Source organism: Dama dama, chromosome X, assembly GCF_033118175.1.
Source record: "Dama dama isolate Ldn47 chromosome X, ASM3311817v1, whole genome shotgun sequence".
In the NCBI taxonomy this organism is placed as follows: Eukaryota; Metazoa; Chordata; class Mammalia; order Artiodactyla; family Cervidae; genus Dama; species Dama dama.
The window spans coordinates 5,954,291-5,980,211 of record NC_083714.1 but is presented as its reverse complement, the minus strand read 5'-3'; the positions used below and the strand labels follow the sequence as shown (position 1 = coordinate 5,980,211).

The following is a 25,921-nucleotide window of genomic DNA, read 5'->3' as shown; positions in this document are numbered from 1 at the left end:
CCCTTATGTATGTCAGGTGAACTAAGAACTGCGCCCCAGAAGAAAGTAAAGTATGAGAAGGGGGAGGAGAGATGAACCAGGTCGCAATTTTAAATGCCAATGGTCATGGGATGCGTGCCTTACATGCGTGCCTTACGCGCAAATGTCAGAAGCTTACATTTCAGTAAGGGGCCTGTGACTTGTACACTGAAGGCTCTAGGGAGCCATGGTAGGGTTCTGTGCAAGGGAGGGTCGTGATCTCTGGCCACAGCCGTGAGGACCAGGTTTAATGGTACGAAAGCAGGTGGCCTGTTCCCTGAGGGCCATTTGGGCCGAGACGGAAGCATTGGAATAAAAGCAAGGTTTCTGGCAAGGCGGTGTCGCCGTGAACTGGGACGGAGTCACAGCGACAATTGTCGCTTGGGGCTGGGGCAGTGATAAGTACGTGGTCAGTGTTGACATGAATAACCACCACAAGCCCACCTTTGAACTTTTTCGTAAAGGAAGGAGCGAAGCAACGTTCGCAAGGGAAACGCCACGTAACCTTTAGCGGGTAACTGAAAGGAACCCTCTTCCCAGCGACCAGCGAGCGGGACCGGAAGTGGGGAGCCAGCACGGCCGCGAGAGGCTTTCTGCGCACGCGCGGCCTGGCCCTCCGGGGGGCGGGGCCACGGCGCTTGTAGCCCCGCCCCCCAGGGCTTTGTGACGCTCCAGCGCGCCGAGAAGGGGAGGGGACAGCCCGCGCCCCGCCTGGCCTCTTCCGCCGCCGCCGTGGGAATGGAAACATGTACCCCACGTACCGGAAGCCAGCTCGCGCAGACGGCGGCGCGCCACTCCGCGTCCTCCCGCGGCGAAGCCCCGCGGGTGTCATCGCGAGACGAGCTCGCCGAAATGGCTGCCGCCAGTCAAGGTAAGGGCGGGCACGGGCCCCTGGTGGCGCCGCGAGGAGCCGCCTTCCCGGGCTCCGGAAGGGGACGGGCTCCGCGCCTCCCAGGCCAGGCCGCGCTCCCCGCCCCGAGGAGCCCGCTCGGCTCAGGGGCGGGGGAGAGCGCTGAGACTCGGGCCGGGCCCGGCCAAGGTCAGCGGCCGCGCTAGAGCCGAGCTTTTCCGGGGGGGGGTCGGCGCGGGGCAGGCTCCTCCGCCTTCCGGCCCCTCCCAGGCAGCCTGGGCCAGGCAACTTTTGGTCTGTGTTCTCAGAAGCGGTCGGGAACCCGGAGACTTCCGGCGGGTCGTTCTGTGTGCGGGCTGCCCCTCCTGGCGCTTTGATGGGTTTGAAAGCGGACATAGGGTACGGTTCTTGGAAATCATCTCTGTAGTCTGCATAGTCAGGAGTCCCAGAAAAATAAAAAGCGGAGTCCCTGTAATCAAATACACAGTGGACCAAGTCTTTTGAAGTCCTGCTTCTTGTCCCACTGTGAATGCTGCAGACTATATTCAGTTCACTACTGTCTCACTGGGTTTCCATGGTGGCTCAGATGGTAAAGCGTCTGCCTGCAATGCGGGATACCTGGGTATGATCCCTGGGTAGGGAAGATCCCCTGGAGAAGGAAATGGCCACCCGCTCCAGTTACTCTTGCCTGGAAAAATCCATGGACGGAGGAGCCTGGTGGGCTGCAGTCCGTGGGGTCGCAAAGAGTCGAACACGACTGAGCAACTTCACTTTCACTGCCTCACAGAGCCATTACTGAAAACTCATATAAACATATATACTTGAATGAGTTTTATAAACTTATATAAACAAGGTTACAGAAATTCTGTTTAAAACACAAGAGTGGAAGGACTCAGAATTCATTCTTTCTTTATTATTTGCCATTTTTCACTGTTATCTGTACTCTTCGGTTATGGACAGCTGTCGTGTCCATGTGGTGGAGATAGCCCCGCACCTCTTCCCAGCTCCGCGTTCAGCGCCGTCACAATTCCGTGATGTCACCACGCCCTGGCTGTGCGTGTCCAAGACAGACACAGACACACACACACACACACACCAGTCTGCCCCTGCCCCAGCTCCGCATTCAGTAGCGTCACAATTCTGTGATGTCACGCCCTGGCTGTGGGTGTGCAACACAACACACATCAGTCTGCCCCCCACACACAGCAGTCTAACACTCCGCACAGATTTGTACACACACACAGACACACACTCACACCAGTTTACACACACACACGCACACATCAATCTGCCCCTTCCACACACCAGTCTATGCCCCTACACCAATCTGCACACACACACACTCACACCAGTCTGTTCACACACACACATCAGTCTGCCCCCCCCACCAGTCTGCCACCCCCCCCACACTAGTCTGCCCCTGTCCCAGCTCCGTGTTCAGCGTCGTCACAATTCAGTGATGTCACGCCCTTACTGTGCCTGTGCAACACACACACACACACACACACACACACCAGTCTGCCCCACACACACCAGTCTGCCTACATACACACACACACTAGTCTGCCCCTCCACACCAGTCTGCCCCCTGCCCCCACCACACACACACACACACACACACACACACACACACACACACCAGTCTGCCCCCCACACACACCCATCTATCCCACCACACTAGTCTCCACACACACACACCAGTCTGCCCCCCCACCAGTCTGCATACGCGCGCACGCGCACAGACACACACACAGACACACACACACACCAGTCTGCCCCTGCCCCAGCTCCGCATTCAGTAGCGTCACAATTCCGTGATGTCACGCCCTGGCTGGGCATGTCTAAGACACACAGACACACACACACACCAGTCTGCCCCTGCCCCAGCTCCGCATTCAGTAGCGTCACAATTCCGTGATGTCACGCCCTGGCTGTGGGTGTGCAACACAACACACATCAGTCTGCCCCCCCCACACAGCAGTCTAACACTCCACACAAGTCTGTACACACACACAGACACACACTCACACCAGTTTACACACACACACACACACATCAATCTGCCCCCTGCACACACCAGTCTATGCCCCTACACCAATCTGCGCACACACACACTCACACCAGTCTGTTCACACACACACATCAGTCTGCCCCCCCCACCAGTCTGCCCCCCCCCACACACTAGTCTGCCTCTGTCCCAGCTCCGTGTTCAGCGCCGTCACAATTCAGTGATGTCACGCCCTTACTGTGCCTGTGCAACACACACACACACACACACACACACACCAGTCTGCCCCACACACACCAGTCTGCCTACATACACACACACACTAGTCTGCCCCTCCACACCAGTCTGCCCCCTGCCCGCACCACACACACACACACACCAGTCTGCCCCCCACACACACCCATCTATCCCACCACACTAGTCTCCACACACACACCAGTCTGCCCCCCCACCAGTCTGCATACGCGCACAGACACACACACACACCAGTCTGCCCCTGCCCCAGTTCTGCATTCAGTAGCGTCACAATTCAGTCGTGTCACACCCTAGTTGTGCATGTGCAACACACACACACACCACTCTGACCCCCACACCAGTCTGTGCGTGCACACACACACACACACACACACACTCACACACCAGTATGTACACACACACTGACACACACCAATCTGCACACACACACATACACACCAGTCTGCCCCCCACACACACCCATCTGTCCTACCACACCAGTCTCCACACACACACACACACACACACCAGTCTGCCCTCCCACCAGTCTGCACACACACACAGACACAGACACACACACACACGTCTGCCCCCACCCAAGCTCTGCATTCAGTGCTGTCACAATTCAGTGATGTCACGCCCTGGCTGTGGGTGTGCACGACACACCAGCCTGTCCCCACCCCATCGCGATCCTTACACATTTCCCAGCATACCACGGAATTGTGGTGACTCTAAGATGTTGGTAAAGAGTCAGCCTGCAATGCGGGAGACCTGGGTTCAATATCTGGGTCAGGAATATCCCCTGGGGAAGGAAATGGCAACCCACTCCAGTGTTCTTGCCTGGAGAATCCCATAGACAGAGAAGCCTGGTGGGCTACAGACCACGGGGTCACAAAGACTCAGACACGACTGAGTTATGAACACTTGCAAGGTGTTGGTATCCATAAGGGAGTTTCTGCAGAGCAGACTGCACTCAATTTACTTAAAACGTGTAGCGAATAAGGTGTTTGCACCTAGGAAATTGTGGTGAGAAACCTTGATGTTGACAGTAGGAATTTGTTTTTATCATACTGATGATCACTAATCCTGTAATCATTTCTGCCCCCACCGGTAAGCAAAGCTACTAACTTTTCCACATAGCGCTTGGCAGCGTTTGTTGAATGACTAAGTGACTTTGGGTGAACTCACTGTCTCTGATTTGACCCGTTTGGGCTGGAGCCCCCTCTTGAGCTAAGGGTCTTGATAAAATGACATTAAAACAAAACTCAAAAACTCTTGCTTGTTTTCAGTGATGTTCTTTAACCCAGGGAGAGATTTTCTTTTTCAACACAGCATTAATGTGTTGTGGTTACATTAGAAGAAAAATTGTCATTTAACTACTGCTTAGGCCATACAGGGCTTCCCGGGGGGCTCAGTGGTAAAGAATCTGCTTGCTAACGTGGGAGACGCAGGTTCGATCCCTGGGTGGAAGGAAATGACAACCCATTCCAGTATTCTGGCCTGGGAAATCCCATGGGACAGAAGAGCTTGGTGTGCTACAGTCCATGGGGTCACATAGAGTCAGACAGGATTGAGCAACTGAACAACAGCAGGCCCTAGAAAATCCAGTTCCTTAAACGTCTGTAGTTTGGTTTTGCTAAATTGGGATATGTGATCCGCCTTGAATTAATTCTTCAATTATATTTTGGGCATTGTGTCAAGGAGTGACCTTTTGTCTTTATTAGTACAGATACCTAGTAGTTCTCACACAATGTGTTGAACACTTTCTTTCCCTAGTAAATAACTTCTGTGCCGTGTTACTGACAGTAACACATATCCCTACTGACTATATGTGTAGGTCTACTTCTAGACTCTGGAGTCTCTTCCGTTGGTAGGTTTTTCTATGCTTACGTCAGTTCTGCACTGGCAAATAGAGTAGTTGTATAACTCTTGAAATTAGTTACCTCAGTGTTACTGTAACTTTGTAAGAAGTCTTCAAATGCTTTGAGCTTTATTTTTTTTTCTCCCACAGTTGTTTTGGTCACTGGTGGCACATTGTGTTTTCCTCAGTGATTTCAGCGATATCTCTGCATTCCCCCATGCTTTTTTTTTTTTTTCAGTGTGACTTTGACACTCAGCAGTACTGGAATCTATTTATATTGCCCCTTGAATCTTGAGTGGAAGTTTGTGACTGCTCCGACGGAATAAAGTGGAAATAACACTGCATGGCTTTGGAGGCTAGGTTTGAAATGATAATGAAGCTTCTGCCTAGCCCTTGAGTTTCCTCACTGTCTTACTCACTTTCTTCAGACAGGCACCCCTGACCCTAGCCACCAGGTGGTAAGGAAGCCCAAACTAACCCTGAGCAATGCAGCCTGTATGTGTGGATGGAATAGATGATCCCAGACCCCTGCCTGAGATTGCCACTCTGCAGTGTTTTGTCATTTACAGTGTAGAGTTCTTGTACCTCTTTCACGAAATTTATTTTCCTATAGAGAGAGGGATTAAACTTAACTTTTTCCCCCTTTGAGGGTACATAGATCACCTAACTTCTGAGCCTTCACTTCTTAACTATAAAATGGGGTTAACAAATTGTACTTTGTTCTGTACCTGCTTTGTTCCTTGGGTTTACTTATACCTGTTTATTTCTGAGTGCATTGCCTGGTCAATAGTAACAGTTCTCTTCAGTGGCCAGCCACTTAATACGGAGAGTTTGTGAATTTGTTGAGCTACTAAATAGTATCGAGTTACTCCTGAAAAAGAGAGACAACTGAAGAAAATCCATTTCATTTAGGAGGCATGATTAAGTTCTCCTACCAGTTTTTCCTGGGTCCTTTTGGAGGTTTTTCAGCTGGAGAGGAGAAATTCAAGTACTCATTCTAAATTGTGGAGATTTTTTTCCCCTCCAAGATATTTGTTGATTTTCATCTGATTTTCAAAAGTTGCTGGTCAGAATTCCTGAGCGAATTTGCTATTTAAAACAGATAAATATTTGGAGGTTCTTATTAAGCTGTCTCTGTTTCCTTAAATGTCTCTTAATCTAGGGTAGGAATGTTAGTAATTTATTGTGACAGTAACTGTTTTCTTATGCAGTATCTTAATTCTTGTAGGAAACTTTGAGGGGAAGTTTGAGTCACTGGACCTTGCAGAACTTGCTAAAAAGCAGCCATGGTGGCGCACGCTGTTTGGGCAGGAATCTGGGCCTTCAGCCGAAAAGTATAGTGTGGCAACCCAGCTGTTAATTGGAGGTGTCACTGGATGGTAAGTGATGGAAATGATGTCCAGTGTCTGTTTTTGGCACAATGCAGTGTTTTGGTCATAGAAACCATCTCCTGTAACCAATGAAAACACATTAACTTTTGTGAAATTGATCAGTGTTTTGGTCATAGAAACCATCTCCTATAACCAATGAAAACATGTTAACTTTTGTGAAATTGATCAGTGTTTTGGTCATAGAAACCATCTCCTGTAACCAATGAAAACACGTTGACTTTTGTGCAATTGATCACCTCACATGTTGTATACATCTACACATAATGGTCAAGTGCTATTTAATGGTTACACATAGTATTCACTACTTGCCAGGTGCAATTTTAAGGATATAGATCCCGCATTTCCTGCTCACAAAAACTCTGAAATGGGTATTGCTATGATTTATCATCATTTCATAGAAACTAAGGCATAGAAAGGGGGCTTCCCTGAGAGCTCAGTTGGTAAAGAAGCCGCCTGCTGATTCCTGGGTTGGGAAGATCCCCTGGAGAAGGGATAAGCTACCCACTCCAGTGTTCTTGGGCTTCCCTGGTGGCTCAGCTGGGAAAGAATCTGCCTGTAGTGTGGGAGACCTGGGTTTGATCCCTGGGTTGGGAAGATCCCCTGGAGAAGGGAAAGGCTACCCACTCCAGTATTCTGGCCTGGAGAATTCCATGGACTGTATAAGTCCATGGGGTCGCGAAGAGTCAGACATGACTGAGTGACTTTCACTTCACAAGACCTGGAAAGGTGTACTTGTCCAGGACCACATAGTTAGTGCTTTGAATCACTGTAGATCACTTGGCATCTTCTAGAATTGTATGTGAATGGAATTATGCAGTGTGTATTCTTTTTTTTTAAATCTGGCTTCTTTCCCTGAGCACTAATTTCAAGGTTCAGCTGTGCTGTTGTGTGTATCACTAGTTCATTCCCTTTTATTACTGAGTACTAGTCCACTGTATGGATAAAATAGTTCATCCATTCCCCTTTGATGATACTGGTTTGTTTGCACTTTGGGGCTAAAACTGCTGTTCACGTTTGTATACCCATCTTTGTATGACCTTATGCTTTCCATTTCTTGTGGGTAAATACCTCGAAAAAGTATGGTTGAGTCATAGTAGGTGAATGTCTTAACTTTTTAAGACTCTGTCAAGCAGTTTTCTAAAGTACTGTCTTACGTCTCCCCCAGCAGTGTATTAGGGTTCCAGTTTCTCCAAATCCTAACACTTGGCATAATGTCTTTGTTGTTAAGTGTGGTTGATTTACAATATTGTATTACTTTAAGATGCACAGTGTGGTGATTCAGTATTTCTGCTGGTTAAACTCCATTCTTACAAGATAATGTAAGAATTCTGACAAGATAATGGCTCTGTTTTCCCTGTGCTGTACAATATATCCTGGTTGCTTATCAAGTTGAACAGCAGCAGCAGCAGTTCTAATCCCCTAGCCCTATCTTGTCCCTTCCCACTTTCTTCTGCCACTGGTAAACACTGGTTTGTTCTCTATGTCTTTCAGTCTATTTCTGGCATAATATGTTTTTTATTACAACTATCCTAGTGGCTGTGAAGTGATATCTCATTGTACTTTTAATTTACATTTTTCTGATGAATAATGATGTTGAATATTTTTTTCATGGGCTTGTTTTTACTATCCCATCTGTTTTTGGTGAGGTATGCTTAGATATTTTCTACATGTTTTTATTGGGAAGTTGATTTTTTCTCACTACTGGGTGGTGAGATTTCTTTATATTCTGGATGCAAGTCTTAGATACATGATTTGCAAGTATATTCTTCTACTTTATAGCTTTTTATTATTTTGACAGTATCTTTCAAAGAACAGAAGATCTTAATCTTGAAATACCACTTATCAATTATTTCTTTTATAGCTGTGGCTTTTGGTGTCATGTCTGAGAATATTTACCTAATCCAGGGTCACCAGAAGTTTCTTCTGTGTTTTCTTCTATACGATATATAGGTTTGGATTTTTCATTTAGTTCGGTGATCTGTTTTGATTAGCTTTTGTATATGTTGCTATGAATCGTGGTTCATCACTTATATTACAGAAATGTAATTCCTTTTTGTATATTGATCCTGCACCCTGCAGCCTTGCCAGAGTCACTGGTTTGAAGAGTTGGGGGTCCCCAAGACTACTCTCGTGTTTGACAGTTGCCTTGGAGGATCCACAGAACTCACCGAGAGCTGGTTTATTCATGGGTACAATTTTTTACCACAAAAGGATACAGATTAAAATCAACCAAGGGAAGAGCCACGTGGGGCAAGGTTCAGGAAAGTGGAGTCTGTATGTTTAAAACAGGTTTCTTGTAGACAGCATGTAGGTGGGTCTTCCTTTTTTCATTCCACTTTGACAATCTGTTCATTTTAATTAGAGTGCTTATTAGATGGTTTCTGGCAAAGGAAATGGCAACCCACTTCAGTATTCTTGGCCTGAAGAATCCCATGGACAGAGGAGCCTGGTGGGCTACAGTCCATAGGGAGTGACTAACACACAGGCTGTTTACATTTAAGTTTATTTTCCTTATTATCAGGTTTAAATTTATCATCATGGTATTCTTTTCTTTTGGATCAGGTGTGTGTGTGTAATAAACATAGGTATACTGTGTATACCCATATATATGTTTTTTAATTAAGGTGAAATTTACCCAAAAGAAAACTGACCTTTTAGAGTGTACAATTCAGTGGCATTTAGTCCATTCACAGCTTTGTGTAACCATGGCCTCTCTCTAGGTTTAAAATAAATCAAATCATACACTGTGTGATCTTCTGTGTCTGGCTTTCCCTGAGAGCATGTTTTTGATATTCATTCATGTTGCAGTGTGCATTGGGACTGCTTTCCTTGTTACAGCTACATCTCACCAACACTGTTTTCTCAAGTAAAAAAAAATGATTATAGCCATCGTAGTGAGCGTGATCTGGGTCTGACATGGTGACTACTGATATTGAGCATCTTTCCATGTGTGTGTTGGCCATCTCTGCCTCTGATCTGGAGAAATGGAGTTGTTTTGTCTTTCTGTTCTTCAGTTGTAAGAATTCTTTGCTTGGGATATTTGACTCTTGCCAGGGCTGCATTCCATGGGGTCGCTAAGAGTTGGACACGACTGAGCAACTTCACTTTCACACATTGGAGAAGGAAATGGCAACCCACTCCATTGTTCTTGCCTGGAGAATCCCAGGGACAGGGGAGCCTGGTGGGCTGCTGTCTATGGGGTCGCACAGAGTCGGACATGACTGAAGTGACTTAGCAGCAGCAGCAGCAGCAGCAGCAGACCTGAATGAAGACATTTTATTCTATTAAGTTGTCTTTCTACTTTCTGGATAAAGTCCTTTCTAGAAAATTTGATTTATTGAATTGGCTGTACTAGATCTCTGTTGCTGTGTGCGGGCTTTCTCTAGTTGCAGTTCCCAGGCTCTGGGCACAGAGGCTTGGTTGCCTTGTGCCATCTGGAATCTTCCTGGATCAGGGATTGAACCCATATCACCTGCATTGGACATTCACCATGGGACCTCCAAGGAAGTGCGATAATGTCCTTTAATGGACAAAATTTTTAGTTTTGATGAAGTCCAGTTTTCTTTGTGCTTAGTTCTGCTGCTGCTGCTGAGTCACATGAAAAGTTAAACTGAAAGTGGCTCAGTCTTTGCTACCCCAGGGACTTATAGTCCCTGGAATTCTCCAGGCCAGAATACTGGAGTGGGTAGCCTTTCCCTTCTCTAGGGGATCTTCCCAACCCAGGGATCAAATCCAGGTGTCCCACATCACAGGCAGATTCATTATCAGCTGAGCCACCAGGGAAGCCTGTAATTCTGTTTATGCCCTTTCTTGGTTTATTAGCTATGTCTCTTCATTGTGTAATTTTCGTGGTTGCTTTAGGGTTTATAGGATGTATCTTCTATTTATCAGAGTCTGTCATCAAGAGAAATACCAGTTCACATAGACTGTGGTGCTCTTATAACAATATACTTCCATTTAACTCCTTTACCCTTGATTTTCATTGTCATACATTTATTTTTTTATTGTCATACATTTAACATTTATATGTTATTAATCTATAATGCATTCTTATTATTTTTCATTGAATATTTAATTCTTACATTTTTAAACAGGAGCCTGGCAGGGTCTCTGGGGTCGCAAGAGTTGGACACCACTTGCGACTAAACCACCACATATTTTTAAATAATGAAAATGAAACCTTGCAATTTACTCTCACAGTTTCTTTTGCTCCTCATGCTTTTGTGTGTATCTGCATTTCTAGCTGGTATCATTTTCCTCTGCCTGAAAGATTTCTTTTTAGTATTCTTTGTTCTTTTGGTCTGCTAGTGATGATTTGTTTTTCAGATTTTGTGTATCTGAGAAAGGTCTTCATCTTTGTTTTTTGCAAGATATTTTTTACTGGATATAGACTAGAACATTTTCCTCATTATTTATTCAAATATTTTTCTATCCTTCAACAATTCCCAATAAGACAGATATTACACTGCTTGAAATTTTCCTGTGGTTCACTGACACTTAAGTTTTTAAAAAGTTTTTATTTTGAAATAACTGTAGCTTCATGGGTGCTTGTTAAAAATAACCCAGAGAGAGCCCATCCTCCAGCTTTCCCCAGTGTATAACTATAGTTCAGTATTACAGGCATGTTCATGTATTTTTCTGTTTCACATTGATAGTGTTTATTGTTATGTCACATTTACTGATCTTTTTTCTACATTGATCTAAACGGCAATTTGATCAAGCATAGTGTTTATCTCAGACACTATAGTTTTCACCTCTAGAAGTTTGATTTTCATCTTGGCAAAATATGTTCCTTGTCCCTACCTATTATATACAGCCTTTCCTCTAGCTTCTTGAACACATGAATTACAGTCAGAGTAACTGCTCTTTTTGTCCATGTTGTATCTTTGGTGCCACTTTTAGCTTGCTTTCAGCTGAGTTATTTTTTTCCTCATTATGGGCCTTTTTTCCTGCTCCACACGCCTGGTAATTTTAATTGGATAGCAGGGCTTTCCTGGTAGCTCAGACGGTAAAGCGTCTGCCTACAATGCGGGAGACCCAGGTTTGATCCCTGGGTCAGGAAGATTCCCTGGAGAAGGAAACAGCAACCCACTCCAGTATTCTTGCCTGGAAAATCCCATGGATCGAGGAGCCTGGTAGGCCACAGTCCGTGGGGTTGCAGAGAGTCAGATATGACTGAACGACTTCACTTTCACTTTCTATTGTGCATTTTACCTTACTGGGTGCTGGATATCTTTTTTTATTCCTCATATAATTGATTCTGGCTCTGGGACACATTGACAGACTGCTTTATCAAATTCCACACGTGTCCTATACTTTATTCTCCAGAACTAATTTTAAAGATGAAAAGAAAAGGGCCTACCCTGGTGGGCCAGTGGCCGAGACTCTGTGATCCCTGGTCAGGTGAGTACATCCCACGTGGAGCAACTGAGTTCACATGCCACAACTCACATGCTGCAGAGAAGGCCAAATGCAGAAATAAATACACACCACAGCTGTCTGCTTCATCATTCGAGGCAGAATCCTGTCCCATTTCCGATGTGAGTCCTCTAGGCTCAAACACAGTCATGTTTTTCTTCCCTCCATCACATGGCCTTAGTGCAGACCCCGGGCATGTCTCCTCTGTTTTTCTAATCCATTCTCCACCACATCGCCAGAGTTCTCTGAGAAATGCAGGTTGGGCGTTTCAAGGGATAATAGGCAGGTCATGGAAGCAACCTAGATGTCTATCAGCAGATGAATGGATAAGAAAGTTCTGGTACATATACACAATGGAATATTACTCAGCCATTAAAAAGAATGCCTTTGAATCAGTTCTGATGAAGTGGATGAAACTGGAGCCTATTATACAGAGTGAAGTCAGAAAGAAAAACACCAGTATGGTATATTAACACACACACACACAGACACACACATATATAATTTAGAAAGATGGTAATGATGACCCTATATGTGAGAAGCAAAAGAGACAGATGTACAGAACAGTCTTTTGGACTCTGTGGGAGAAGGCGAGGGTGGGATGATTTGAGAGAATATCATTGAAACATGTATATTACCATAGGTGAAATAGATCGCCAGTCCAGGTGTGATGCATGAGACAGGGTGCTCGGGGCTGGTGCACTGGGATATGACCCAGAGGGATGGGATGGGGAGGGAAGTGGGAGAGGGGCTCAGGATGGGGAACACATGTACACCCATGGCTGATTCATGTCAATGTATGGCAAAAACCACTCCAATATTAAGTAATTAGCCTCCAATTAAAATAAAAAACTGTTAAAAAAGAAATAAAGGGATTTGCTCAAGACCACAGAACAAAGTAGGTAGAGCCAAGATCTCAGTCTGGGTCTTTCTGAGTTCCAAGTCTCTGCCGTTTCCTCCCTCTGGAGGGGACTGGCTATATGTCCTATGTAGCAGGAAGTTGGCCGGATCGTCCCAAGGTAAGACATGAATGTTGTCAGAAGTCCACGTGTGTGCTTCTCTGACAGCTGGTTCCTTTGGTTTTTGTAGGTGCACGGGTTTCATATTCCAGAAGGTTGGAAAACTGGCTGCAACGGCTGTGGGAGGTGGATTTTTTCTGCTTCAGGTCTGTACGGGAAATGTTCCTGGATGCTTGGCTGTTCCCCTTGCCCATTCGGAATATAGCCGGGGGAGGTGCAATCTAGCCCTGGCTCTGTGACACTGAATGGTTTCACGCACTTTTTGAAAGGCTGATGACCTTTTGAGTCAAACTTCATCAAGTATCATGAGATGGATTCTTTTGTCATTTATAACATGGGAACATGCGTATGTATTCCTTATCATCTCTCCCTTCCAGGGTTTTTAAGACTGCTTGAAAGATGAAGCAGGTGTGGTTTCAAAAATCCCCAGTGTGATGTAAGCGCCCTGTGATCTGACTTATTCTTAGACACTAAGCTGGTGAGACATGAGGGCTAAATGACATTACGGTCAGATGGTCTGTGCTGTCCCTTGGCCTAGAGTTTGTATTTGAACAACTGCCTACTGGTTCCCTGGGGCCACCCCTGTCTACTTGGTTTGCAAACCTGACTCCACATTGGAATCACCTGGGCGTTTGATACAACACCAAGGCTTGGGGCCTGGCCTGCCAACCTCCATCTGATTTCAGAGCTTGTGGGCTTCCCTGGTAGCTCAGCTGATAAAGTATCTGCCTGCAGTGTGGGAGACCTGGGTTCAATTCCTGGGTCGAGAAGATCTCCTGGAGGATGGCAGGGCAACCCACTCCAGTGTTCTGGCCTGGAGAACCCTCATGGACAGTGGAGCCTGGTGGGCCGCAGTCCATGGGGTTGCAAAGAGTCGGACGGGACTGAGCGACTCAGCCCAGCACCGGCAGGCTGGTCTGTTGGAATATTTTCCAGCTTCTGAGGTGCAGCTGAGCTGGCGAATGCCTGCTCTGTAGGAGCCATAGTTCGTAGACTTGTGCTGGGGTCCCATTTTAGCAGGGTAGTCCCATGTGAGAGTCACAATTCGAGTGACTTTTCCCGATGGGTCAGGGTGCACAGGGATTCAGCTGTCACTGTCCTGGTGTCAAAAGGGGTGAGAGGAAGGAAGGATGATGACAACCCAGAAGGAAACAGGAAGGAGTGAGGAGGGGCTTGTCATTATCTTTCCTGGGTGATCACGGACCGTGTGGCAGGTGGGACATTGGGGTCCGTCACCAGGGTAGTCACAGTGTTGGGAGAACAGGGCTTGTCGTTTGACATAAGGATCCAGGTTCCTCTCTTGTCTCTGGATGACTCTCCTAGCCACCTTTTGCAAATGTCTTCCTTTTCCCAGTATTTGTACCACTGCCTCTATCATATGTGCGAATTCATCTGTGGGTGGATTGGACTCTCTCTGCTTTGCTGGTCCTTGATAGTTGGCGAGACGGGTTCCTGCACCTATTCTTCAGGGTCATTGTGGCGGCCTCTGTACCTTCGCTTCTCCCATTTAAATGTTAGGACAGGCTTGTGAATTCCTTTCAGAGATTTTGTTTCTGTTTTGATTGGAATTGCATGGGAACCATATAGATAAATTGGGGGGGGATTAAAATCTTTTATGAGACTGTATCATCTAGCTGTGAACACAGACTGTCTCTCCATTTCTTTTGGTCTTCTGTAGCATCTTTGCCTAGAATTTTATTATTTTTTTTCCGTATAAATCTTGTCCATCTATGGCTCAGTTTTATTCCTTATAAGAGCTTGCCTTGCTCTTTTGCCTTTGCTCAACCACTCACCCTTAGTCCTAAAGTTCTCTTGATTGGACTCAGAATGATACAACTCCTGATGTTGGACATCATCTCATGTGTTTATCTGCTGTCCAGAGCTCCTTTTTGGTGAAGTATCTATTCAGGTCTTTTGCCTGTTTTTTGATTGTGTTTTCTGTTTCTGTTCTTTTTATTCTGGCCTATTAATCTCTGTGTCCATCTCTTCTGTGTGTCTTCTCCAATATCACACTGTCTTGATTGTTGTGAAATCAGGTAGTGTGATTTGGCTGTTCTAATTTCTTTGTCTTCTCATACAGATTGAGAAGCAGCTTGTTTAGATAGCTCTAAAATATCTTGCTGGGGTTGGGTTTGCAGTAACTCTGGCCTAATCTGGGGCTTCCCTGGTAGCTCAGTTGGCAAAGAATCCACCTGCAATGAGGGAGACCTGGGTTTGATTCCTGGGTCGGGAAGATCCCCTGCAGAAGGGAATGGTTACCCACTCCAGTATTCTGGCCTGGAGAATTCCATGGACTTTATGGTCTATGGGGTCGCAGAAGTTGGACACGACTGAGTGACTTTGACTTTCTTTCATTGGCCTGATCACTTCTATGTTGAGTTTTCCATTCTGTGTATATGGCCTGCTCCTCCATTTATTTTGGTCGTCTTTGAGTTCTTTCTTCAACATTTTGTCGTTTTTAGCATAGAGATATCCTGTATGATTTTTGTGTAGATTTGCACCTAGTATTCAGTTATTTTGCAACTCTTGTAAAATCTTAAATTTTATTTCCCATTTCCAGTTCACATTGCTAACATTAACTAACATTGCTAATGCAGTTGATTTTGTGTGTTCATCTTATAGTGTAGATCCTGGCTACATTCACTTTTGGGGGTGTAAAAATTGTGGGGTTTTGTTGGATTCTTTGAAATTATATAGAGAAACATGTCAACAATTAGTGACAGTTTTTTTTTTTTTTCCTTTCTCACCTGGATGCCTCTTACATCTGGATATAGCCAAACCACTCTCTTACAAGGCTGCTGGTTAACCCTCTCAGGAAGAGTGTGGCGGGGAATGTCCATTCCCTATCTCCTTCCCAGCACTGTATTTTCAGTAGTTTATCTGTCTCCAATCTGATAAAAAGTTATGGTACCTTGTTAACTGTAATGTTAATTTCCTTAATTACTTACGAAGTTGAACTTCTCCCTTATGTTGGCCACTGTCTTCTGTGAGTTGCCTTTTCTCTGTTTTTCAAGTGGGTTTTCTTCCTTACTGATCTCTAAAAGAATCTTACTTTTTATCAGTATTAATTTTTTTTTTATTGACTGGTACTGCAAATACTTCCTCCAGCCTGGTTTGGGTGACAGATTAGTTGGCAGGTGCCATTAACTAAAAGACTTGAGGGCGAGCAACAGTGCAGGAGAAGACTAGACAGTGGAGAAGAATTTCAGTTTCAGATATTTTAAGCTATCCAGAGAGGTACAATTCATCATATCCAAAATTGGAAGGAGAGAAGTGTTATGTTTGGAGGGTTGGCGGTCTTTTTGTTCCCTGGGTAATACTAGTCCATCAGGAAAAGTCATGCCTGAATCAGTTTTATCCTGTTCTCACGTTAGTGATGAAATACTTCCCACTGAGTCTGTGTGTGTGCCTGTCTTGAGTGAGGGAAGTAGTCATCTTCTGTAGGTATATTTGAATGGCTTCTCTCTGTGCCGCTTAAAAGAAATCACTCATGAGGAGTCTCTGTGGGGCCAGGTTCTAGAAGATTTCTGAGCAGAAGTGATTCCTACCTGACAGCCTTGCTCTGTTCAAGTGGTCAAGAAAGTCTAGCTTATGTTGGCTTTAAAGTTTCTTTACCTTATCTATCTACTTACAGTTCTGATTTTCATTTACCATTGTATTTTTTAAGCTAACTCAGAACTTCATCGAGATGGGTAAGAGTTAAGGTAAAAGAATTGCCAGTAGTCATTGAAGGCCTATCTGTTGATTTCTGGTGCCAGGCATTGGGCCTTGCACATTGGACGGATGATGAGGAGCTGTGGAGCGAATATCATGGTCGTACCAAAACCTGGATGGCATATGTCTCGAAAAAATAGAAACTCAGAAGGGTTTTTGATAAAGGATTTTAGTAATTTATTCTGAACAAGAGAAATAACCAGCCTGTGTTTCTCCTCTTTTGCGGTCATTTTTGACACTAAAGCTTGCAAACCATACTGGCTACATCAAAGTGGACTGGCAGCGTGTAGAGAAGGACATGAAAAAGGCCAAAGAACAGCTGAAGATCCGCAAGAGCAACCAGATACCTACAGAGGTCAAGAGCAAAGCAGAGGAGGTGAGACTTCATTTTGTTTCTGTGCAGCCTAAGGGTGTAGACAACTTTGTCTGTACAAAAATGGAGACGACATACCCGTATGTCAGCCTGGGATGGATTATCTTTACCTCAGAGGCATTTTCAAAGGGTAAACCTACAAGGACCAGTAGAAGGTTTGGTGACTTTTATTGGGGATGCAGGCACACACGTGGGTTGATCATCCCTTGAACTAGTTCTTGTCAGGAAGTGAGGACGTATGTTTTACAGCCACTCTGATCATTTTGATGGGCTTCCCTGTTGGTTCAGATGGTAAAGCATCTGCCTACAGTGCAGGAGACCCGGTTTCGATCCCTGGGTTGGGAAGATCCCCTCGAGAAGAAATGGCAACCCACTTCAGTACTCTTGGCTGGAAAATTCCATGGACAGAGGTGCCTGGTAGGCTACAGTCCATGGGGTCCCAAAGAGTCAGACTCGACTGAGCAACTTGACCTTTCTGATCATTTTGAGTCATATTTTTGGGTCCATACCCATCTCTGAAGTGTCCAGAATATGTAGCCCAGGGGTTGGTAAGCTTTTTTTGTAAAGGGTCAGATGATACATATTGTCAGCTCTGTATGCTGCGTGGTCTCTGTCACAACTATTGAATTCCAGGGTGTAGCATGAAAATAGCCAGAGACGATGGGTAGGCAGGTGGGTGTGGCTGTGTTGCATTGAAATTTTATTTAAAATAAAATTTGGCCCTTGGGCTGTAGTTTGCTAATCCCTGATCTGCGTACAAAATCAGGTCAGATTATATTGGCTGATACTGGAGGGACAGGAGAAGACTGTCTGTTTTGGAAGATGTATTATATTTTGTTAGGTCTTTATGATCTTTAGAAAGTTCTCAAATACCCCAAATAAGTAAAGGCACTTAACTGGAGGAAGTAGACCAGGATCAAGGTGCCTGATTAATTCTGCAAGGACCCAAGTGACCAGGACCACATCAGCAAATGTTTGCAAGTTGGAAAGTAGTTAGACAAGGCATAGATGACTTAGCAGAATATGAAAATACTGAACAGACAGGTCTGTGTGGTGGTAAGTGCTTGGCCAAAGCTGTCCATTATACTCAGATATAAAAGATAATGACATTTGGCCATTTGCAGCTACACGGATGGACCTGGAGATGATCATACTGAGGGAGGTAAGTCAGAAAGAGAAAAATTTCAAAGGGTAAACCTACAAGGACCAATAGAAGGTTTGGTGAGTTTTATTGGGGATGCAGGCACATACGTGGGTTGGTCATCCCTTGAACTAGTTCTTGTTAGGAAGTGAGGAGGATGAGGACATATGTTTTACAGCCACTCTGATCATACTGAGGGAAGTAAGTCAGAAAGAGAAAAATCCCCTATGATAGCACTTATCAGTGGAATCTGAAATATGACACAAAGGAATATCTGTATGAAATAGAGACAGATTCCCAGGGAGAACAGACTCATGGGGGAGGGAAGGGGAGTGTGGGATTAGCAGCTACAGATTATTAAAAACTGTATCGAATGGGTACCTGCCCAGGCCTATGGTATAGGACAGGGAATTGCATCCAGTCTCCTGGGATAAACCGTAATGGGAAAGAATATTTTAAAAAAGAATATATGTGCACAACTGAGTAACTTTGCTGCGTCTAACTTTGCCAAACATTGTAGAAAACCTATACTTCAGTAAAATGGAAAAACAAATGAAAACAACGAAGCTATCCATTGCCCAGAGTGGCACGTGGCCTTTGTGGGGGTTCACATACTTAGATAGTCCTTCCCCCTTCCATCCCCCTCAAGCTCAAGGTTATGAAAGTTGCACTTTTTTCACTTCTAAATTATTTTTTTATTCAGACATGTACAAAAATAATGCATGGTTATCAAAAGCTTCTTTAATGATACAGGAATGTATACAATAAAAAATAATATTGTTCATGTTTGATTAGAACCTCCTGGTGACTTAACAGCGAACACTTGTAAACTAACCAGAAGGTTTGGAATTGGTTCATTCATTGCCCGAGTTTTTGCTTTCCTCTTCCAAGGGAGGGTGGCTGTTCTTGCAGTGAGCGCATTTTCATATTTGGGATCAGTGTGTAGCAACCAGGAGGCCATCAGGGATTTCAATGTGAACAGTTGCAGTTGGATGGTGGGGTTGAGAGCCAAGGTGTAGCAAGTTGAGGTTCATTAGTAAAGAGCATGAATGCACACAGGTATTTCATAAAATGGTATGACTGTTTTCATCCCCACCCCCCCGCCCCAGGGCAGATGGCAAGAGACAGTGCCTCTAATAAGGGGGCCAGGGAGGGGGTACTTAGATTCAGGAAATAAGTAAGCCAGGCTGCAGGGTGTGTTCTCGGTGAACACTTTTCTAAGGTGGTGTTTGCACATGGGAGAAGAGGGTGTCCATCCGCCCTACTCAGCCAAGTGCGGTCTGGGATGGAGGTCAGTCATGGACACGTGCGGGAGCCGTAGGGCTCCGAGTCTCAAACAGGCGGGACCTCTCACCGGAGGCAGGAAGCTGTGGGAATTGGAGAAAAAATCCAATTTCAGAGGAGGGTGTCTGGCTAGACCCAGCAGATCGTGGGTGGGAGGAACGTGTGGACAGGTTGGGAGGAGAGACCTCTGCCAGCAGCTTAGCCTAAGACCCGTCAGCTCGCCTTCAGATCCTCGTCCTCCCTGATAACAGCATTCTCAGCTGAGTAATCCACTGTGCTGTCTTCTGTTCCTAGGTGGTGTCATTTGTGAAGAAGAACGTTCTAGTGACTGGTGGCTTTTTTGGAGGCTTTCTGCTGGGCATGGCGTCCTAGAGGGAATGACTTCACCACCATTAGTCCTGGCTTTGCCAACCAGCAGCCTCTTCCCTCCACCCTAGGACAGCAAACTCCTCCTCCTCTTCCTCCTCCCTGCCATGGCGTATCTGAGTGGCTTCTGTAGGCATCTGGTGATTCAAGTTGGGAACGGCCCCACTGTGAGCTTGACGGCAATGGAAGAGACTGTAGACATTAGCACTTATCTAGCACACTCCCCCGGGACTAATCTGTAGGTCAGCAAGTATATTCCTTTCTCGCGTAAGATACTTATCAGAACATAGGACAAGATGACAACGCCAAGTGGATCTTCAAAGGTTGCCCCACACTTGATTTGGAAAAGACATCGCAAGCATATAAGATACCTCATTAAGTTTTGCATGGCAAGGAACTGAATACACTGGCCTTTAAGCATGAAAGATTTTGCAATTGTGGTGTCTACTTTCTGTTTTAGTAGATTTGAGATTACAGAAAGAGAACTACTCTTAGTGTGCGACAGTTGAAAAATCCGAATATGGAATGACCTTGTCCTAAAGTGACATACGATGAGCTGAAGCTGTGTTTGGTGGGAAGGCCTTTGGGGAAACCAAGCAGTTGATAACATTTAGGATGGTCAGACTTAGTGAATCATTTAAAGGCATTCAGATATTATCTAGGGATGTTTTCCACTACACAGGGTAATGGTTGTTTCCAAAGGTTTATTGATGGTAAAATAAGTGACTTTAGGTGTAAGAGGGAAGAAGCTCTGGGGTGTTTATTTAATAGAAAGGGTTTAAAGCTTTGAACTTTTGTTTACTTCCGGTCAAAATGTCAGGGGTAACCGGTAGCTCCTCTGTGTCAATTCTATTTCTTTATCCAGAGTTTTAAAACAGTGGCATTTCCAAGCATTAAAAATTTAGAACAGTAGCATCAAAGGTATCTACTGTCTCATGATGACCCCAATTCTTTGAACTTATCTTTAGAATTCAAGTTTATACACACACCCATCCTTAGAAATCAGTCATTTTTCTGTAATGGCCTTTTACCATATCTGGAATATCCAGTGCAGAAAGGCAAGGCTGTGTCTTCACCATTGTATACATGGAGTCACACACTTAGTAGATACTCAGTCTGTTGAATATATGAGTAATGAGGTCATAGAAAAGTATGTGGAAAATGGAGTGATCAGCAGGATTTTTGAGACTTGACAAGTTCTGAGAATGCTGAAAACTTGGAATTCTTAAACTTGTAGGTGATCCCTTGCAAAATGTATGTTTTCAATGCCCTCCTTTTAAAATGTTTGCTTTTTAACTTGAATTTGGAAATTGTAGCTACTAGCGGATGTGTGGAATTTTTTAGAATTCATCCGTTTGCATTTTTCTCCTTATTGTAATATTTTAAGGCAACATTAAGTAGTTTCGCTTGTAACATGTGGATTATATACAAATCATAATGGTATGAGCCACATTGTCCTATATTTTTGTATAAGAACTCAAAACTTTTCACTTTTTCTTATGCTCAGACATATGTAAACATACAAATGTTCAAATATATATGAAAGTACAGTGACCCCCATGGACCCACCACCCACCTATAATGATCATCAAAATACAGGTTGTTTTATCAGTGGCTTTGAAACAAATACCAGATGTGTCCCTTTATTATATTTTGGTATGTGTCTTAAACAGTAAGAACTCTTCTTAAAAATCATAAATACATAGATCCATTATTAGGCTCATGTGACCCCACCCACGCCAATGGAATACAGGGGCTGCAAAGCTAACTGAAGTGCCCTGTGCCCCTTTGGGTTGCAGGTGGGGGTGGGTGGCCTGTCTCTGGTTTTCCTGTTGTCCCTGGTACGGTTGAGGTCAGTATTACAGGTTGCCCTCATCATACTGCAGTGAGAATGGCCTGGCCTTCTGCCTACTGTGTGGGGCCACCACCGGTAGCCATGCCAAGTGGGTGCTGACATTGGAGAGTGGCAGGGCTCTGGTGCACAGTGCTGGTGGCACTTAATGGAGTCCTCCCAGGCCTTTAGGGGAGCCTCTAAATGGATGCTTTTGAACTGTGGTGTTGGAGAAGACTCTTGAGAGTCTCTTGGACTGCAAGGAGATCCAACCAGTCCATCCTAAAGGAGATCAGTCCTGAGTGTTCATTGGAAGGACTGAGGCTGAAGCTGAAACTCCAGTACTTTGGCCACCTGATGTGAAGAGCTGATTCATTGGAAAATACCCTGATGCTGAGAAAAATGGAAGGCGGGAGGAGAAGGGGACGACAGAGGATGAGATGGTGGGATGGCATCACCGACTCAATGGACATGAGCTTGAGCAAGCTCTGGGAGTTGGTGATGGACAGGGAGGCCTGGCATGCTGCAGTCTATGGGGTCACAAAGAGTTGGACACGACTGAGTGACTGAACTGAGCTGAACTAAATGGAGGCCTTGTTGCCAGCAGCTTGGTTTCAGATGGTGAAGGTGGTTTTCCCCCAGTGCAGCTGCTGCCCCTTCCTGCAAAACATGCCAGGACTAGGCAGCTGTACCCACTGATGCTGTGTTCGCCCGTGACTGGCAAGGCCTGTTTAACGAGGCATGTGTTTTCCTCCAGGGCAGTACTGTGCTGGGCCTTCTTTTTAGTGATGGGGGCTGAAGAGACGGCAACTTCTCTTGAAGCCTTTCCAGTAGTCCCTTTGGGTTTGGGCGTCCACTCCCCATTGCTCAGAGCTTCCCCGCTCTGGCCTGGCCTGTGCCACCTCTGACAGCTGGCGGCTTTTCTCCCTTTTCACTCCTCACCCCTGAGCCCCCTTGTGTGCCTGCTGTTGCCTGCCCCTCTGGGGTACCCTGGGACCAGCTCGGATGAGGAACTGTTTGCAGAGGAGGGGAAGAGGGGTCCAGGGTTCACTTTCTGGCTACTGCCTGCTCGGGGCTGACAGATAAGATTCCTGTGTCTTCAGTCTTGCTAAGGCTCTGTATCCTCATGGCCAGCATGGCTGAAATTGGAGCAACCTGACTGTGGTGCACATCACTGTGATTATTATAACATGCAGATAAGACCCCTCCCACCACCCGTCTGGGTCAGGTGTCTGCTCCCACATCCCGGACACTCGGCCTCAGGGACATTCATCAATAGGACGAAGTGGGGTATTCATTCTCATGTGTGGCCTGTCACCTGGGTAAGAGCACCGCCTAATACACCTGCCAGGACCCAGGACATGATGAATGACTTCCATAACTCTAGCTCACATGGGGTGAGTGCTCATGGTTTTGAAAATGCTTAACTATTGTCAAAGTGTCCCCTCCATCATCCTTCTGTTTGACATTTGCCAGAAAAGATGGACATGACTAAAGACTGGGCTCTTACTTTGAACTTCTACTTTTTTGTAGTTCGGGAAGTGCCATCCATTGGATTTTAAAAATTGTCTTGGGATAGATTGGCAAGATCTGAGTATCATTGGTATTCCATGATGATCTTAGTTTCTTCTCTGAGGGAAACTTCCTTAAGGCCAGTTTTGGACCCTGCAGACAAAATTTGAGTCCTCCCCTCTCTGCGGTCTCCACCAAGTTACCAGCTTTATTTCTTTGTTGTGGTTCCAAGTCTGGGGTTTGCTTGAACACATATACAATAGTGGTGTATCTTGGAGAGATGTATCTCTCTTGGAGAGATGGGCAGAAAACTTATTATTCTGGACATTATTTCCCAGAAATCATACAGTATGGCGTATGTCTGTGATGTTTGATACTTCTTAAGCATCTTGCTGTGAAAGTGCTGCACTTAATATGCCAGCAAATTCGGCCACTCAGCAGTGGCCACAAGACTGGAAAAGCTCAGTTCTCATTCCAATCCCAAAGAAAGGCAATGCCAAAGAGTGCTCAAACTACTGCACAATTGCACTCATCTCACACACTAGTAAAGTAACGCTCAAAATTCTCCAAGCCAGTATTCAGCAATAGGTGAACTGTGAACTTCCAGATGTTCAAGCTGGTTTTAGAAAAGGCCGAGGAACCAGAGATCAAATAGGCAACATCTGCTGGATCATCAAAAAAGCAAGAAAGTTCAGAAAAACATCTATTTCTGCTTTATTGACTATGCCAAAGCCTTTGACTGTGGATCACAATAAACTGTGGAAAATTCTGAAAGAGATGGGAATACCAGACCACCTGACCTGCCTCTTGAGAAACCTGTATGCAGGTCAGGAAGCAACAGTTAGAACCAGACATGGAACAACAGACTGTTTCCAAATAGGAAAAGGAGTACGTCAAGGCTGGATATTGTCACCCTGCTTATTTAACTTATATGCAGAGTACATCATGAGACACGCTGGACTGGAAGAAGCATAAGCTGGAATCAAGATAGCCGGGAGAAATATCAATAACCTCAGCTATGCAGACGACACCAACCTTATGGCAGAAAGTGAAGAACTAAAGAGCCTCTTGATGAAAGTGAAAGAGGAGAGTGAAAAAGTTCAGTTAAAGCTCAACATTCAGAAAACTAAGATCATGGCATCCAGTCCCATCACTTCATGGCAAATAGATGGGGAAAAGTGGAAACAGTGGCTGACTTTATTTTTCTGGGCTCTAAAATCACTGCAGATGGTGATTGCAGCCATGAAATTACAAGACATTTACTCCTTAGAAGGAAAGTTATGACCAACCTAGACAGCATATTAAAAAGCAGAGACATTACTTTGCCAACAAAGGTCCATCTAGTCAAGGCTATGGTTTTTCCAGTGGTCATGTATGGATGTGAGAGTTGGACTGTGAAGAAAGCTGAGTGCTGAAGAATTGATGCTTTTGAACTGTGGTGTTGGAGAAGACTCTTGAGAGTCCCTTGGACTGCAAGGAGATCCAACCAGTCCATCCTAAAGGAGATCAATCCTCAGTGTTCATTGGTAGGACTGATGTTGAAGCTGAAACTCCATTACTTTGGCAACCTGATGTGAAGAGCTGGCTCATTTGAAAAGACCCTGATGCTGGGAAAGATTGAGGGCAGGAGGAGAAGGGGATGACAGAGGATGTGATGGTTGGATGGCATCACCAACTCAATGGATGTGGGTGGACTCCGGGAGTTGGTGATGGACAGGGAGGCCTGGCATGCTGCGGTTCATGGGGTTGCAAAGAGTCGGACATGACTGAGTAACTGAACTGAACTGAAGCAATCATGAATTTCAAAAGTGATATTTTTCTGGCAACAATTGACAGTGCTGTACTTTCCTCACGTTTTTAGAAAATGATGAAAAAAAAAGCTAAAACTATTTAGCTTGCCAAATCTCTACCTTCTTTAGTTTTCAATGGTAAAGAACTGCCATTATGATGATTGACAGCAGTGGTTCTCATCCTGGCTTCCCTGGCTGCTGTCTTGGAGGTTCTGACTGCACTGGTACCAGTAGGGCAACCTCAGATATTTGAGGAGCAGCCAAAGTTGGAAACCACTGAACTACAGACTTGGAATCTGGTGCTAATAAAATCAGCAAGCAACTACTGAATAGGCCATTAAAAGACTTTTAAATGAAGTGCCCTGCAACTTTGGATGCCTTCTGAATACTGAGCATAATATCACAGTTTATTAAATGTTATAGGAACTGTGTGGATTGGCTGCATGAGGGCAACATGATGGCAGCCCTGGGCCTTTGTCATTAGTGGATGTAAACAGAAGATTGTGGGGCATTTGGGGTATTCACATGGTGCCAATGTATCACCCCACAAATGATCTACCCATTACCAAAGGAAAACTACCTTTTCAGTGGAGAGGTCTGTCTCAATCACTAGTTAACCAAGTGATTAAACTTAGCATCACTCCGAGCCCACTTAGCAGGCTTTTGAGTCTCAAAATGGAGGATGAGATCATAGTTATCACCTTAGCTCTTCCCTGAAGACTGAGATTCAGTGCTAATCATGGCCCCTAATAAACAATTGGTAAGTATTAAGCTTCTCTGATGGCTCTTTGGTTTCCCTATATGTCATCGTAATAGCTAAGACGGATAAGATTGAAATCAGTGTTGCTAATAGATGTTGACTTACATTGAGACAGGACTGAGTTTAAAGACAGGAAGGAACAATTGTTTGAAGCATTAGGAGTTCTAAAGAAAGTAGTATACTGGCGGGGGATTAAAACAGTCAATTTTGAGTAGTTAACTCAATCAAGATAATTTTGTAATAAAGCACAGAACAGCAATCTCTGATCATGTAGTGATTGTTAATGTGACTCCAACACCACTTTCGACTGATACTTTAAATGAACTTTAGATTTGTATATAATGTAAATAT

The 25,921-nt window shown here is 44.9% G+C and overlaps 1 protein-coding gene across 1 annotated transcript; it reads left to right on the top strand.

Moving 5' to 3' along the window:
• The first annotated feature begins 730 nt into the window (after positions 1-730).
• FUNDC2 (FUN14 domain containing 2) lies at positions 731-21,304 on the top strand. Its single transcript, XM_061137249.1, has 5 exons — positions 731-889; positions 6,200-6,350; positions 12,870-12,945; positions 16,758-16,889; positions 19,606-21,304. The coding sequence occupies exons 1-5, from the start codon at positions 757-759 to the stop codon at positions 19,681-19,683; spliced, it is 570 nt and encodes a 189-aa protein (XP_060993232.1). The 5' UTR covers positions 731-756; the 3' UTR covers positions 19,684-21,304.
• Positions 21,305-25,921: the final 4,617 nt, after the last annotated feature.